At 48.2% G+C, this 16,975-nt stretch overlaps 1 protein-coding gene across 2 annotated transcripts in view; it reads left to right on the forward strand.

Moving 5' to 3' along the window:
- Positions 1-16,975, forward strand: part of ANGPT4 (angiopoietin 4) — a 130,808-nt gene that overhangs the window by 34,481 nt on the left and 79,352 nt on the right. Inside the window, exons 4-9 of one of the 2 annotated variants that reach the window (XR_013839640.1) lie at positions 249-481; positions 1,733-1,848; positions 2,964-3,065; positions 6,123-6,289; positions 10,564-10,697; positions 12,745-13,298. Coding sequence is in view for 1 of the 2 variants with exons in the window: in XM_079979518.1 (XP_079835644.1) it covers positions 249-481; positions 1,733-1,848; positions 2,964-3,065; positions 6,123-6,289; positions 10,564-10,697; positions 12,745-12,917 (925 nt within the window). In the remaining variant the exon portion in view is untranslated. Of the gene's footprint in view, positions 1-248; positions 482-1,732; positions 1,849-2,963; positions 3,066-6,122; positions 6,290-10,563; positions 10,698-12,744; positions 14,633-16,975 lie in introns of those variants that run through there. The other variant, XM_079979518.1, reaches the window with a different exon arrangement.

The following is a 16,975-nucleotide window of genomic DNA, read 5'->3' on the forward strand; positions in this document are numbered from 1 at the left end:
GCCTGCTTGGTTGGGGTGAGGAAACCAAACTAAATTTCCAACTATCTTTATACCTAAAACAAGACCCACATCCTGGTGAATCCCATGGATGAACTCTGTGGATGTGACTGTGTGGCCCTCAAGGCAGGTGCCCGCTTTTTAAGCTGACCACCTTCTGAAAAGTGTCTCTTGCCAGCTCTTCGCAAATCCGCCAGCCATCCGCCCTGCAGTTCTGTTGCCCTAATTCCCTCTCCTTCCTCCCTTGACAGTATTTTGGAGACCCGAGTCCTGCAGATGGAGACAAAGCACCTGATGGAACTGGAAGGGATCCGGACGGAGAAGGAGGAGCTGCAGCAGCTGGTGACCCGCCAGAGCGACACCATCGAGGTCTTGGAGAAGTCTCTCCACGCCGCCAGCGGCAACACCAGCCTGCTCCAACAACAGCAGCTGCAGCTTTTGGAGTCGGTTCAGAATTTGGTCCAGCTGGTCTCCCAAGGCAAAGGTGAGCTCAGAGCCACCGGAATAAATCACGCTTTATCTCAAATGAGGCAGCTTCCAAGCCTCTGCTGCTTGAGAGCTCCGCATGATATGCATGCTAGCCAGAGGTCCACCGCAGACGGAGATAGCTCAACAGTTCGCAGTCTTCTTATGCCTTTTTCTGAACTCTCCTGGCTGCTTACACAGGTCCCACCTGCCGACAGCCTCTCTCCCTGTTCCTCCTTCCTAGTCTCCCCTTCCAAAATGAACTTTCCATTCCTTAGCAGAGTTGCACCTTTTTGCCAATGTTCCATCATCAGGACTTTCCCCTCTGGACTGCTTGATTTGTGAACATTCCTTTACATCAGAGCAGCCGAGCCAATGGGAAGAGGGGGTGAGAGGAAGCCTCCAGCGATGCTCTGTGTCATTTGAAAGTTCAGATGTGCAGGAGAACAGCGCACGAGGCCAATTTGGCGCAACTTACAGCAAAGAGTGGAAGTGTTCCATCGTGGGGGATGCTTTTGAAAAACTTAAAATTCTACATTGCTTTCTATATATTAAAGCAATATTTTGTAAGAAGCCGCCCAGAGTGGCTGGGGAAGCTCAGCCAGATGGGCAGGGTATAAATAAATTATTATTATTATTATTATTATTATTATTATTATTATTAATAATATTGTAGCAACTTTTCGATCTCAGTGCTTTTACACCATGTCTTCCCATCCCCACCTGCAATAAACTCAGGTCAGATCCACAACATCCACAATATCCAATGCACCTGGCTTTCCCCCAAAGGATTCTGGGAACTATAGTTTCCCTGCACAGTGCAACACTTCACAGCACCCTTAATAAGCTACGGTTCACAGAACTCCTTGGGGGAAGTTGTGCGCTTTAAATATGCATTAGGTGCTTGTTAAATGCATGGTGTGGATCTGCCCAAAATATTACTGGAAGGATGAGGATCCTCCAGGTGCTGTTGAACTACAACTCCCGTCATCCCTAACCATTGGTCATGCTGGCTGCATCTGGAGACTCACAGATTCCCCACTCTGGTCTTACTGCATCTTTAGCTTGGATTGATGAAGAAAGAACAAGGCAGGAGTTAGTAAACATAATCGCAGTTTTCCCCAAGCAAATTTTAAATAGGAATTTTATTCACATTTTAAATAGGGAAATTTGTTTGAGACTGGGAGCTCACTGTTGCTGTATCCATGCCCCAAAATGCTTATTTAATTTGGAGAGGACAGCTCTTTAGCATTTGATTTTCTCTTGCTAGTTCCTCCAAAGAAAGAAGACCGGCTGTTCCAGGACTGCGCAGAAATCCGCCAATCTGGAGTTAATCTCAGTGGGGTTTACACCCTCCATATCAACAATCTGACTGAACCCAAGAAGGTCAGTGAAACCACAAGAGCCTATGAATGGAGGCAGGGAGAAGGATCATTGCTCAATTTGTACAGCTAAAAAAAAGCACCTTGGTTCTCCTACCGTCGGTGCTTCTAAAGGAATCTGACCCTGTTAAGTTGTGGGTGAACATATCAGATGAAACAGCGATTCTTCAAACAGCTCTTGTTTATTCACAGGCCAGAACTGAACTGAAGGGTTCAGCCACCCTTCTTATATAGAACTCCACTACAAGGCAACAGTAACCACTTTCTGTAACTATCCAATCACTGCATGTCACTTTCAATGCCTTATTTGCATATGTGGACCTGAGTGAAAACTATCTACAGTATCCCCCTGCTGGCCCAGGGTGAGAACTTCAGTACATAACAGACCCTCTCTAAGACTGTCTGGAAAACGCCCTGGTCCGGAAACGAGTTCTGCATAGGCCCAATGTTTCCAAAACTTGGGTCTCCGGCTGTTGTTGGACTACAGATCCCATCATCCTTGACCGCTGCTCCAGCTAGCTAGGGATGATGGGAGTTGTAGTCCAAAAGAAGCTGGAGACCCAAGTTTGAGAAACATTGGCAGCTAAGCAAAAGAGGGGCAGGGAGATTTTATTCAAATGGATTGCCTTTCTGTGCTTGGTTCTGGTGGCTAGATTTTGCTTTGGGCTGGGGAACATTCATAGGTTCAAGGTGGGAATTGGCAGGACCTGGAAGGAGCTCTGGAACACAGGAAATTTCCTTACAAGTTCTATATAGACCATTGGCCTATATAGTTCAGTATTGTCTACACTGATGGGCAGCGCAGGAGCAGGGACCGAGCAACAGGAACTCACCCCGTCGCGGGGATTCGAACTGCCGACCTTCTGATCGGCAAGTCCATGGCTCTGTGGTTTAACCCACAGCACCACCTGCAGTATGCACAAGAAAATTGTTCATTCCAAACCAGGTTCAGTACTCCACAGTTCCACAACAGTTTCCAGCGTTGTTTATTTTTTATTTTTTTTAAAAAGGTCCTTATGGCATCTGCAAAGATCAGATTCTTCCGATATCCGTAGGCTCAGCTGTGTTTCTGCCTCTTGTTCCTTCCATCTGAGCATCCTCTGCTTTCTTCCTTTGCAGACTTATTGCGATATGGAGACGGACGGAGGTGGCTGGACGGTGATCCAGTACAGAGTCAATGGCAGTGTCAGCTTCCAAAAGAGCTGGAAAGAATACAAGCAGGTTTGATTCTGCCTTGGACTTGTCATTCTCACTCCGTCAGATCTTTCGATCAAAAGTAGAAAGAGCAGAGACCACATAGCAATCACCACGGGGCCAATAGCATAGAATCATAGAATCATAGAGTTGGAAGAGACCACAAGGGCCATCGAGTCCAACCCCCTGCCAAGCAGGAAACACCATCAGAGCACTCCTGACATATGGTTGTCAAGCCTCTGCTTAAAGACCTCCAAAGAAGAAGACTCCACCACACTCCTTGGCAGCAAATTCCACTGTCAAACAGCTCTTACTGTCAGGAAGTTCTTCCTAATGTTTAGGTGGAATCTTCTTTCTTGTAGTTTGGATCCATTGCTCCGTGTCCGCTTCTCTGGAGCAGCAGAAAACAACCTTTCTCCCTCCTCTATGTGACATCCTTTTATATATTTGAACATGGCTATCATATCACCCCTTAACCTCCTCTTCTCCAGGCTAAACATGCCCAGCTCCCTTAGCCGTTCCTCATAAGGCATCGTTTCCAGGCCTTTGACCATTTTGGTTGCCCTCCTCTGGACACGTTCCAGTTTGTCAGTGTCCTTCTTGAACTGTGGTGCCCAGAACTGGACACAGTACTCCAGGTGAGGTCTGACCAGAGCAGAATACAGTGGCACTATTACTTCCCTTGATCTAGATGCTATACTCCTATTGATGCAGCCCAGAATTGCATTGGCTTTTTTAGCTGCCGCGTCACACTGTTGGCTCATGTCAAGTTTGTGGTCAACCAAGACTCCTAGATCCTTTTCACATGTACTGCTCTCAAGCCAGGTGTCACCCATCTTGTATTTGTGCCTCTCATTTTTTTTGCCCAAGTGCAATACTTTACATTTCTCCCTGTTAAAATTCATCTTGTTTGTTTTGGCCCAGTTCTCTAATCTGTCAAGCAGCCCAGGGCTTTGCTGACCCCTATTTTGCTGACCCACTGGCTTCCTGAGGCCATGGGTCAATGTGCATAATTTTATGCAGAGGAAACTTGATCGCCACAGTTTGGTCAGCTGCACAATCTTTTCTCCCAAATCAAGCAGGAGGGAACCATATACCGGGGTTCTGCACAGCGCTGATTGGCCAGGCAGTGTGAAGTCACCAACCCACTTTGCTCTCCCTCCCCAATCACTGTTTCAGCGTCCAAAAAATTATTCAGTAGTGATGGATTCAAAGAAGGGGACAAATGTGCATTCTACTGAATAAATTACTTTAATCGTAAAAAGAGAGAGAGAGAGACAGCTGATCTGAAGCCAGGCAGTACATAACACAGCAGGAGCTTCTTCTTCTCCATGTTACACAAAGTAATAAGAGGGAATCAGAAGCTTGGAGTCAACTAAATTACTCTCAGAGTAGACCTAGTGAAATTAATGGACTTGGACTATTCATGTCTATTAATGAGTCTACTCTGAACTAACATTGGATACAACCAGTAGTGTTGGAAATGACCACAGAGTTAATCTCACCTTTCCTACCATGGACCCCCCCCCCCGAAAAATATGTGCCATCTGATTTTTACAAGACATTGCGGTATGGAGTGCTCCTGTTCAGGGTTCCAGCCAGCCAGCTGTGTCCCTCTTGCAAAATACCCCATTCCGTTCAGTTCCTCTTCCCGGTTTTCTGTCCCTTTCTCCAGAGACTCAGCACACTGTTGCTCTTCGTTTGTGTGTGTTTTTGGGGGAAGGTTGCCTAAATATTTTCCCCCCTAAATGATGTTTGTACATCTGCAGACCTTGGAGTTCTCCAGACCATGCTGATCCCATTTCTTCTCTCTCTCTCCCCACCCTGGTCCCATTTCGACCGCAATCCTTTCAACCCTCACCGGCTGAATATTCAAGGAAGGGACAGCCTCTCAGGGTGCGATTCTCTCCCCGATGCTTTTTAACATCTTTATGCGCCCCCTTGCCCAGCTTGTCCGGAGTTTTGGGCTGGGCTGCCATCAGTATGCTGATGACACCCAACTCTATCTGTTGATGGATGGCCACCCTGACTCGGCCCCAGACACACTGATCAGATGCTTGGAAGCTGTGGCTGGATGGTTACGTGGGAGCCGGTTGAAGTTAAATCCTTCGAAGACAGAGGTCCTGTGGCTGGGACGGGACGATATGGGATTGAGGGGGCAACTCCCATCTCTTGTGGGGGTGCAATTAGTGCCAGCACCGTCCGTTAAGAGTTTGGGTGTAATCTTTGATACCTCCCTCTCCATGGAGGCGCAGATTGCAGCTATAACAAAGGTGGCATTTTTGCATCTCCGCCAGGCTAAGCAGTTGGCTCCTTACCTCTCTCGCCCTGACCTAGCCACTGTGATCCACGCGACGGTCACCTCCAGACTGGATTATTGTAACTCGCTCTACGAGGGGCTACCCTTGAGACTGACCCAGAAACTCCAGCGGGTGCAGAATGCCGCGGCGAGACTCCTTATGGGGTCTTCGCTGCGAGATCACATTCATCCGGTACTATACCAGCTGCACTGGCTCCCGGTGGAGTACAGGATCAGGTTTAAGGTGCTGGTTTTAACCTTTAAAGCCCTATACGGCCTAGGACCCTCGTACCTACGGGACCGCCTCTCCTGGTATGTCCCACAGAGGAACTTACGGTCTGCAAATAAAAACATCTTGAAGATCCCAGGCCACAGAGAGGTTAGGCTGGCCTCAACTAGAGCCAGGGCCTTTTCGGCCGCGGCTCCAATCTGGTGGAACGCTCTGTCACAAGAGACAAGAGCCCTGCAGGACTCGACATCTTTCCGCAGGGCCTGCAAGACAGAGCTGTTTCAGGGTGCAGCCTGACCCCCCTCCTCTGGCAACCTGCACAGAATTTTGCTTATTGGTTGCCATCTATTTGATTTTAATTAATTTTTATAATGAAATGTTTTTAGAATTGTTGGATTATTTTGATTGTTGTTAGCCGCCCTGAGCCCAGCTTCGGCTGGGGAGGGCGGGATATAAATAAAATTTATTATTATTATTATTATTATTATTATTATTATTATATATGAAGAACTTAATTGAGCAACCCACTTAGTGCTTTGTGTTTTGCCTCTCCCAGGGCTTTGGGGATCCAGCAGGAGAATACTGGCTGGGGAATGAGGCAGTCCACCTCTTGACCAACCAGAGAGCCTATTCTTTGAGGGTCGAACTCCTGGACTGGGAAGGCAATCGCGCCTACGCCCACTACGAAAAGTTCCAGCTGGGAAGCGAGCGTCAGCGATATAGGTAATATGCGGTCTTTGCCAACTGTATGCAAACAGCGTGGTAGGTGTTTATCGGCAGGGTTCAAATCCCCACTCAGCTGTGGAGCTCACCTTGGGCCAGTCGCCATCTCTTAGCCTAACCTACATCACAGGGTTATTGTGAGGGTGAAATGGGGGGGGGGAGAGAACCACACACACCACAGTTCAGACCCTCTGAGTGTCCCTGTTTTCCAAGGACAGTCCTGGATTTACAGAAGCCATCCCGGTTTTCTGATCTTACCCCGGAAAGTCCCACTTTTCCTTAGGACATTCCTATTTTCATTGGAGAAATGTTGGAGAGTTTGGTAAAGGTAAAGGTAAAGGGACCCCTGACCATTAGCTCCAGTCGTGACTGACTCTGGGGTTGTGGCGCTCATCTCGCTTTCTTGGCCGAGGGAGCCGGCGTACAGCTTCCGGGTCATGTGGCCAGCATGATTAAGCCGCTTCTGGCAAACCAGAGCAGTGCATGGAAATGCCATTTACCTTCCCGCTGGAGCGGTACCTATTTATCTACTTGCACTTTCAAACAGCTAGGTTGGCAGGTGCAGGGAATGAGCAACAGGAGCTCACCCCATCGCGGGGATTCGAACTGCCGATCTTTTGATTGGCAAGTCCTAGGCTCTGTGGTTTAACCCACAGAGCCACCCGCGTCCCTGGAGAGTTTGGTAGGACATCCCTGTTTTTATCAGAGATATCTTGGGGGGTATGGAGTTATCCAACCCCTAAACCATCTGAAGGCAGCCCGGTACAGTGGTACTACTGGTTGTGAATGGGATCCATTCCAGAGGCCCATTCATAACATGAAAAGAGCGCAACCCACGCGCGGGTTGTGATTCGCTGCTTCTGTGCGTGTGCGTGACACCATTTTGCGCTTCTGCGCATGCGCGAGCGGCGAAACCCGGAAGTAACCCTTTCCAGTACTTCCGGGTCGCAGCAGGACATAACCTGAAAAAAACGTAACATGAAGCGGACATAACATGAGGTATGACTGTATAGGGACGTTTTTTAATGTTTTATTGCAGATTTTATGTGGGTTGAAAGCCGCTGTAGAAACTGTGAGAATGATCAGGAACATACCAGAGAGTGAATCCTATTCAACTGAGTGGGACTTAGTTCTGAGTCTTTAAGACTGACCAGTTTTTACCCTGTTATGTAGGAGTAAACTCCACTGAATACAGTGGGACTTCTTTCTGAGTAAACAGTATAAGGCTCCATTTACAAGAAAGGAATAAGCACTCCCTGTGTTTTCTAATAAATGGCTGGCTGCAGAAGCATGGCAGTGAAAGAATTTAAAGTGGATTGGTGACATTGTATTTCAAAATGATAAAAGGTAAAGGTAAAGGGACCCCTGACCATTAGGTCCAGTCGTGGCCGACTCTGGGGTTGCGGCGCTCATCTCGCTTTATTGGCCAAGGGAGCCGGCGTACAGCTTCTGGGTCATGTGGCCAGAATGACTAAGCCGCTTCTGGCGAACCAGAGCAGCACACGGAAACACCATTTACCTTCCCGCCGGAGTGGTACCTATTTATCTACTTGTACTTTGACGTGCTTTCAAACTGTTAGGTTGGCAGGAGCAGGGACTGAGCAACGGGAGCTCACCCCGTTGCGGGGATTTGAACTGCCGACCTTCTGATCGGCAAGTCCTAGGCTCTGTGGTTTAACCCACAGCGCCACCTGCGTCCGTATCAAAATGATAGGATGGGCTTTTTATGCCAGCTTCACCATCTCCTTCGTTTAGTGCAGGACTTTTATTTCCAGGATAAACAGGAGTCTGTTTTTGCACCTACACACACACACACACACACACACACAGCACTTCTAATTGTTTTCCGGGATGTGGAGGGGAGGAAAAAGGAAAAGCAGGACATTCTGGGATCAAATCAGAAACCGGGACGGCTTCTGTAGTTCCTGGACTGTCCCTAGAAAATTGGGACACTTGGAGGCTATGAGATCACCTTCATTTTAGAGCTAATCCCTGTCTGGAATCTGATAGAGAACTGGTCTCACCTCCTAAACCATTGAGCTCCATGGAGATTCCACTCGGGGTGGGGGGGGTTCGTACGTGCTTCAAGCACCAAATCAGCCAAAGTCACCCGAATGAAAATGCTTGTTCTGGCCAGCTTAGAAGGAGATTTGAACCTACTCTGATAAAGGCGAAGGGGTTTGGACAAGTTGTTCTGAGAGTGCTTTGCCACTTAGCAAATCATCAGCCCTGGGTGCAGGGACCGTCTCCTGTGGGTTTAATGGGGAATCTGAACCCATCTCAGGTGACCTCTTGTGAGAGAACTTTGCCACCTAGCAAATCTCCAGCTCTGTTTGTGTCTTCACCTCCGCTTTCCTTGGGAGGTGCCCATCCAAGAGCAGAGTGTGCCAAGCCTCCTTTAACTTGCTGGTATTTGTGGATGTGACTAAGGGTTTCTGGCGAGCAACTGTTTCTCAGAGAACATGGCGCTCTTTCAGGGTGTCCTCCTTGCCCTCTGCTCACCAGGCAAGGACACTTCTCATTTCATCTGCTTTTGATCTGCTGAGGTATTTGTGGATTTCCAAAAACATCATCATCATCATCTCTCTCTCTCTCTCTAATTTTTATTTATTCTCCATTTGATAATATACATTCACATCATCATTATCCACTTTACATCCCTGGCTCTTTAAAGCCTGTTGACTTCCTTCCCTCCTGCCTCATGGCTTTCAAAATTAACCTTTATATCATTGCATTTTGTACATTTTCCAATTCCAATTACACTCATTACAAAATAGCTCAAAATTTAAATAAGTATAGAAAGGGAGAAGACTTCTCATTACAAGTCTTCAGATATCTCTGATAGTGATGTTAATTGCTTACAATAATCTTTCAGTTACAGATAGGTAGCCGTGTTGGTCTGCCATAGTCAAAACAAAATAAAAAAATTCCTTCCAGTAGCATCTTAAAGACCAACTAAGTTAGTTCTTGGTATGAGCTTTCGTGCGCACGCACACTTCTTCAGATACACAGTGTATCTGAAGAAGTGTGCATGCACATGAAAGCTCATACCAAGAACTAACTTAGTTGGTCTTCAAGGTGCTACTGGAAGGAATTTTTTTATTTTGTTTTAATAATCTTTCAGATATCGTATAAATTTACTCCAGTCCTTTTGGAATACTGTACTTAATTGTGCTGGTTTCGGATTTTTCTTGTCAGCTTTGCCAATTCTGCAAAATCCATCATCTTCATCTGCCACTCTTATTTCATTGGTACTTCTTGTTGTTTCCATTTTGGGACTAAAAAAATTCTTGCCGCAGTTGTGTACATAAGCAGCCTTTTATCTTCCCTTGGTATCTCTTTGCCCACTACACCCAATAAAAAAGGCTTCTGGTTTTTTAACAAAGTTATTTTTAAATATTTTCTTTAACTTGTTATATACATTTTCCCAGAAAGCCTTTACCTCTTTACAAGTGCACCACGTGTGGTAGAAGATCCCTTCCCTTTCTTTACATTTCCAACACTCATTGGTTCTTGTCCGGTACATTTTAGCAAGTTTAAATGGTAAAGGGACATCTGACAATTAGGTCCAGTCATGACCGACTCTGGGGTTGTTATTACTATTTATTATTATTATTATTATTATTATTATTATTATTATTATTAATACCCCACCCATCTGACTGGGTTTCTCCAGCCACTCTGGGCGGCTCCCAACAGAATTAAAAGCACAATGAAATATCAAACATTAAAAACTTCCCTAAACAGGGTTGCCTTCAGATGTCTTCTAAAAATCAGATAGTTGTTTATTTCCTTGACATCTGGTGGGAGGGCGTTCCACAGGGTGGGCGCCACTACCAAGAAGGCCCTCTGCCTGGTTCCCTTTAACCTCACTTCTCGCAGGGAGGGAACCGCCAGAAGGCCCTCTGTGGTGGACATCAGTGTCCGGGCAGAACGATGGGGGTGGAGATGCTCCTTCAGATATACTGGGCCAAAGCCGTTTAGGGCTTTCAAGGTCAGCACCAACACTTTGAATTGTGCTCGGAAACGTCCTGGGAGCCAATGAAATCTATCAGGACTGGTGTTTTATGGTCTCGGCGGCCACTCCCAGTCACCAGTCTAGCTGCCACATTCTGGATTAGTTTCAGTTTCCGGGTCACCTTCAAAAAATATCTATCCCCAGCCCTGCACACAAGGAAATGCCGCCCTGGAGCCCCAGCCTCTGCCTTCCTGCTCTCTGCTGCAACTTGTAGGGGATTTTGTTCTTTCTCATCATGATGCCTTCTGTTCCACAGGCTTTTCTTGAGAGGCTACAAAGGCAGCGCTGGGCAGCAGAGCGGCTTGCCTCTCCAAGGGACGGGCTTCAGCACGCGAGACGCTGACAATGACAACTGCCGGAACTGCAAGTGCGCCCAGATGCTTTCTGGCGGTGAGTCGGCCTTTGAGCTCCCTGACTGGGAAGGGAGGGGGAGAGAGCAAGTGGTCAAGTGGGAACCCAAGAGCTTTGAATCTTGGGTTTCTCTTTTCCCAGGCTAAAGTTCTCCACATTTCCAAATCAGTTTGCATACACACATATATAAGGCCAGTGGCATAGCGTGGGGGTGTAGGGCGCAACATCTGGGGGGGGCGCGCTCGCCGCCTCCGATGTCGCTGAAGAGCCTCGGGCACAGGCTGTAGCAGAGCCCCATGTCTCGCGGAACCGACGAGCTGTGCGCACGTCCGGGCTGAAGGCGTCCGGCAGGCAGCGGCTCTCAGCGCTCACCGCGGTCCCCGCGCGTCAGGACCGCGGAAGGCGCGCCAGGCAGCCCCTCCTCACAGCCCCGCCGCCGCTGCTGCAGCTGCTGGGCCATGTTGCATTTTCCTTGCCTCTCTGCCCTCCTCCTCCGGGCAAGCGGCGTCATTTGGGCGGCAGCGCCAGCGGCAACTCGCCTCAGATCACCTGACACGGACCCGCCGCCGCCGCCGTGGCTACCTTACCGTAAATACCCCAGCCCAGGCAGCAGCAAAAAGAAGCTGGCAGCGGCGGAAGGTTAGTGGTTAGGGGCACAAATTACTTGCCTTGCCCCGGGTTAGGGGGCGCAAATTACTTGCCTTGCCCCGGGTGCTGACAACCCACGCTACGCCGCTGTATAAGGCACCAGCATTTCAGTGCAAAATTCTCATCCTATAAACATTTGCATGTAATTTCCCCTGCTATACACATTTTTGCAGAGCTGCTTCCCCTAATGGAATGCCTTTTCATGTTTTTTTCGCTAATGTATACAATTTTACACACACTTTCCTCCATTTTTATACACATTGCTTGGCCAGAGAGCTATGTTGTAAAATTGGGGAAAGTGCAGATTTTTTAAAGGATGGCTGCGTTTCCATTCTCATATTGCTTCATAAAGTGTAAATTTCTCTTCAAACCAAGACTCCACTAAAAGCCTTAGAGCTTTGGCATTTTAAAGCAGTTTGAGTTTTTAAGCACTCTGTACATGTTTGTCTTCTGCTTAAGCATTTGGACAGCAGTGGTTCACAAACTTTTTGGAGGCCACTGCTCCCTTGGTTCTATAAACTCATCCCCAGTGCCCCCCTATAAAATGTGGTTTGCATGAATAGTGATTTGCAAGAGTCACTAAGGAAGGCAATAACACAATAAAATTCAAAACAGTAGCCTACGGGACCACCTCTCCTGGTATGTCCCATGGAGGACATTATGGTCTTCAAATAAAAACATCTTGGAGATCCTGGGCCACAGGGAGGTTAGGCTGGCCTCAACCAGAGCCAGGGCCTTTTCGGCTGTGGCCCCGATCTGGTGGAATGCTCTGTCACAAGAGACTAGGGCCCTGTGGGACTTGACAACTTTCTGCAGGGCCTGCAAGACGGAGCTGTTCCACCAGGCCTTTGGCCAAGGCACAGCCTGACCCCCTCCTTTGGTAATCCTCACAGAACTCTAGCCCAATGGTTGCCATTAATTTGATTCTGAATTGATTTTAGAATGCTGTGTTTACTTTTACTTTTGTTAGCCGCTCTGAGCCCGGCTTCAGCTGGGGAGGGCGGGATATAAATAAAATCTAATTAATTAATTAATTGCACATTTATTCAGAATCCAGTTAAAACTATTTAGTTCAATTATTCCAACAAAACTGATGGGCTTGATCCAGCGATACCAGCTTTTCAAAGCTGGATAGTCATTTCCACTTCCGGTGACACCCCGCTTTCCTCTTAGTGCCCCCCTAGCAGGGGTGCCAACTTGGGAAAAAAATATTGGGGGTGCCAGGTAAGCCCTGCCTTGCATAAATAATCACAAGATGTGGTACCACACACATGGCAATGCCCATCAACTTTTTGGGGGTGTCCCACTCAAATATTTTATGTGGGGGTAGCGAATGGACCTCAGCCCCTAGGAGCTGAATCCCACCATGGCCAGGGGGTGGTAGCACCTACTTTGGGACCTACTGATCTACGGTTTGCTTCTCCTGATGCACGTTCAGGTTGGTGGTTTGATGCCTGCGGACTCTCGAATCTGAACGGCATCTACTACCCAGCGAAGCACAATATCCGGAAGCTGAACGGGATTCGATGGCACTACTTCCAGGGACCGGGCTACTCCCTAAAGGGCACGAGGATGATGATCCGGCTTTCAGGCAGCCCTGAAGGAGCATAGCAGAGAGACGCTGAGCAGGGCTGCAGTTTCTGTGAGCCAGGGAGAGCCAACCTTGGCACAGGTAACAGGAACTGCCTTCCGGTTTGGACAGGTGGCAGGTGCAGAGAGACTCTCTGGGAAAGAGGCCCTTGTGGCTAGGAATTCATGGCTGCAGTCGGACGCAAACAGCAACAGCTCTCTCTTTCCCCCTCCCAGATGGCGCAGGAAGCTGTCTTTTGTGGGCTTTTGGACTTCCGAGAAAATGTACGGCGAACTATTCTGTATGTTAAAGGCTGAATCTGCCCGTGAAAAGTGTGTCACGCTATCTGGCTCATTTGGGGACAGGGGGCGAGCTTGTTGGATAAACACAGAAAAATCTGGTCAGAGTTATATTATGTTCTTGTTGTTTAGTTGTTTAGTCGTGTCCGACTCTTCGTGACCTCCTGGACCAGAGCACGCCAGGCACCCCTGTCTTCCACTGCCTCCCGCAGTTTGGTCAAATTCATGCTGGTAGCTTCGAAAACACTGTCCAACCATCTCGTCCTCTGTTGTCCCCTTCTCCTTCTGCCCTCCATCTTTCCCAACATCAGGGTCTTTTCCAGGGAGTCTTCTCTTCTCATGAGGTGGCCAAAGTCTTGGAGCCTCAGCTTCAGGATCTGTCCTTCCAGTGAGCACTCAGGGCTGATTTCCTTCAGAATGGAGAGGTTTGATCTTCTTGCAGTCCATGGGACTCTCAAGAGTCTCCACCAGCACCATAATTCAAAAGCATCAATTCTTCGGCCATTAGCCTTTATATTATTTATATTATGCTTCAGGCTTTATTTGGGTAAAGACACACATCATCCTGCCTGTGTTGGACACTGGTTCTGCAGAGATTGCTGGGAGTTCAGAAACATCTGGATTGCCAGAGGTTTTCCCCATCCCTGATTTATATAGGACAGCGGCATGCTCTGAAGATTAAGCTCTAAGTTCCCTTCTTTTGCTTCACATAAACACAAATAGGCTCAGAGACCCCACAATTTGGAGCCTCGGTGCCGTGACTGGACTAAGCTGCCCTCTGCTGGCACAGTTTGGGTTGCAACATCCTTGCAACAGACTGTGAAGCGTTTCTGCTGTGGTCGAGGGGGTGGGAGTCAAACTGGCCATTTTCGACCCCTTGCTTCAGCAATGGCTGGGTAAGCTGTGTCTTTTCTCCACCTTGAACTGGTCAGCAGGGCTAGCCCAAGATGGGAAAATCAAAAGGACCCCTCCCCTTATTCAGCAGCAGGGGGAATCAAGTCTCCAGCGAACCCTCCTGCAAAAGGCTCAGTAAAATCTCACCTTGCCTTGGCAGTTCTGTTTCAAAACATTTTGAGCCAACTGTGCGAAAGGCATGAACGTGACGGGGGCAGCTTTTACCCGGCGTGCAGCAATGATGTGCTCTACCTTCAGGACATCTGTCTGCCATTTACTTGTGGAGCAGCTTCTCTGGAGAAAAGGTGGCACAACACCCCAAACCCTCCAGCCTCGAAAGCTGAGATTTCCCCCTTCTGCCTGCCCTGTATTTATCCCTACAAGCCCTGCTTGAGAGCCAAAGCATGACAGCTGCCTGGCAAATAATGTCTGTGAACATTCCGTGACGTGCAGCAACTCTGCCAATAGAGAAGTGGCCATTTTTCACTTGCAATGTACCATATTGGCCCGAATATAAGCTGCACCCGAATACAGTATAAACCACACTTCTAAAATTGGAGGGAGGGGGAGGGGGAAAAAAATACCTGGATATAAGCCTCTTCAGTCCTTGCAGCTCCTGGCTGCATACTAGACAGGGGGAGGGGAGGGGACGGGGGACCATAGCTGTCAACTTTTTCCTTTTCTTGCGAGGAATCCTATTTGGAATAAGGGAATTTCCCTTTAAAAAAGGAAAATGTTTGCCCCGTGCACCTGGCTGCATATATATGCCACACTTTAACTTTTCACGGTTGGAATTTGGGCGGGGGGGGGGAGTGAGGCTTCTATTCAGGCCAATACAGCAGTATTTTTCAATAAAGAAGTATTTTTCTTTCTGTTGCACCTCCGACGTAGCAAAGCTGAACAACTCCAGGCACGCCTGGAAGAAGCGGACCATTTGGATCCCTTCCAGTCGGGATTCAGGCCTCATCATGGGACTGAAACTGCCTTGGTCGCACTGGTTGATGATCTCCGGCGGGCTAGGGACAAAGGTGAGAGCTGTTTCCTAGTTCTGCTGGATCTCTCAGCGGCGTTTGATACCATCGACCATGACATCCTTCTGGACCGTCTTGAGGGGCTGGGAGCTGGGGGCACTGTCATACAGCTGGGGGCACTGTCATACAGTGGTTCCGCTCCTTCCTCCTGGGCCGTGTTCAGAAAGTGGTGGTGGGGGATGAGTGTTCAGACCCCTGGGCTCTCACTTGTGGGGTGCCTCAGGGTTCTGTCCTCTCCCCCATGCTTTTCAACATCTACATGCAGCCGCTGGGAGGGATCATCAGGAGGTTTGGGCTGGGTGTTCATCAGTATGCAGATGATACCCAGCTCTACCTCTCTTTTAAATCAGAACCAGTGAAGGCGGTAAAGGTCCTGTGTGAGTGTCTGGAAGCGGTTGGAGGATGGATGGCGGCTAACAGATTGAGGTTGAATCCTGACAAGACAGAAGTACTGTTTTTGGGGGACAGGAGGCGGGCAGGTGTGGAGGATTCCCTGGTCCTGAATGGGGTAACTGTGCCCCTGAAGGACCAGGTGCGCAGCCTGGGAGTCATTTTGGACTCACAGCTGTCCATGGAGGCACAGGTCAAATCTGTATCCAGGGCAGCTGTTTACCAGCTCCATCTGGTACGTAGGCTGAGACCCTATCTGCCTGCAGACTGTCTCGCCAGAGTGGTACATGCTCTGGTTATCTCCCGCTTGGACTACTGCAATGCGCTCTACGTGGGGCTACCTTTGAAGGTGACCCGGAAACTACAACTAATCCAGAATGCGGCAGCTAGACTGGTGACTGGGAGCGGCCGCCGAGACCATATAACACCGGTCTTGAAAGACCTACATTGGCTCCCAGTACGTTTCCGAGCACAATTCAAAGTGTTGGTGCTGACCTTTAAAGCCCTAAATGGCCTCGGTCCAGTATACCTGAAGGAGCCTCTCCTCCCCCATCAGTCTGCCCGGACACTGAGGTCCAGCTCCGAGGGCCTTCTGGCGGTTCCCTCACTGCGAGAGGCCAAGTTGCAGGGAACCAGGCAGAGGGCCTTCTCGGTGGTGGCGCCCGCCCTGTGGAATGCCCTCCCATCGGATGTCAAGTCGATGGACAACTACCTGACATTCAGAAAACATCTGAAGGCAGCCCTGTTCAGGGAAGTTTTTAATATGTGACATTTTAGTGTATTTTTCATCTCTTTTGGAAGCCGCCCAGAGTGGCTGGGGAAACCCAGCCAGATGGGCGGGGTACAAATAATAAATTATTATTATTATTATTATTATTATAAAGCGCTTCACTTCCTGCGGTGGCCTGGAGTCCAGGGATGGCAAATTGCCCAGGGCCCAAATCTCACCCAGGAAGCACATGATTTCAAATGCCCATAGATGCACACAAGCACATGAATGGAAGCCTGATCCGTCTACCGTATATACCACGAATGATCCCCATTTCCTCTGCATGCAATCCATTCATGGGAGGTTGGGGGTTTGGTGCGGATATAATTTCTGGTTGACTTTAGAGTCCGAGGCCATCAAATTGTGACACTCTGGTGTCTCTGCCTTATACCTGGTCCAAGAGGAAGGACACAATAGAATAATAATAATAATAATAATAATAATAATAATAATAATAATAATAATATAATAGTATCCTTGTCATGGATATTAGTGAAAAATAGGTCGATTGGGATCACAGAAGCCTCTCCTTAATGCACAATTTAGCTTAATATTAAATGAACTTTGTAAATAGTCATCTTTGTTTTGGGATTGGGTTGTTGTCAATGATTCAGTAGAAGAAAGGAGTTATATTCACTCTCATATTAAGCTTTATGTAGCTGACCTCCAGTCTCATCTTTGTCTTTTTCACCCCGTCCACTTCAAAGTGTTTCCTA

This window comes from Podarcis cretensis, assembly GCF_951804945.1.
Source record: "Podarcis cretensis genome assembly, chromosome: 6".
NCBI classification, from domain to species: Eukaryota; Metazoa; Chordata; class Lepidosauria; order Squamata; family Lacertidae; genus Podarcis; species Podarcis cretensis.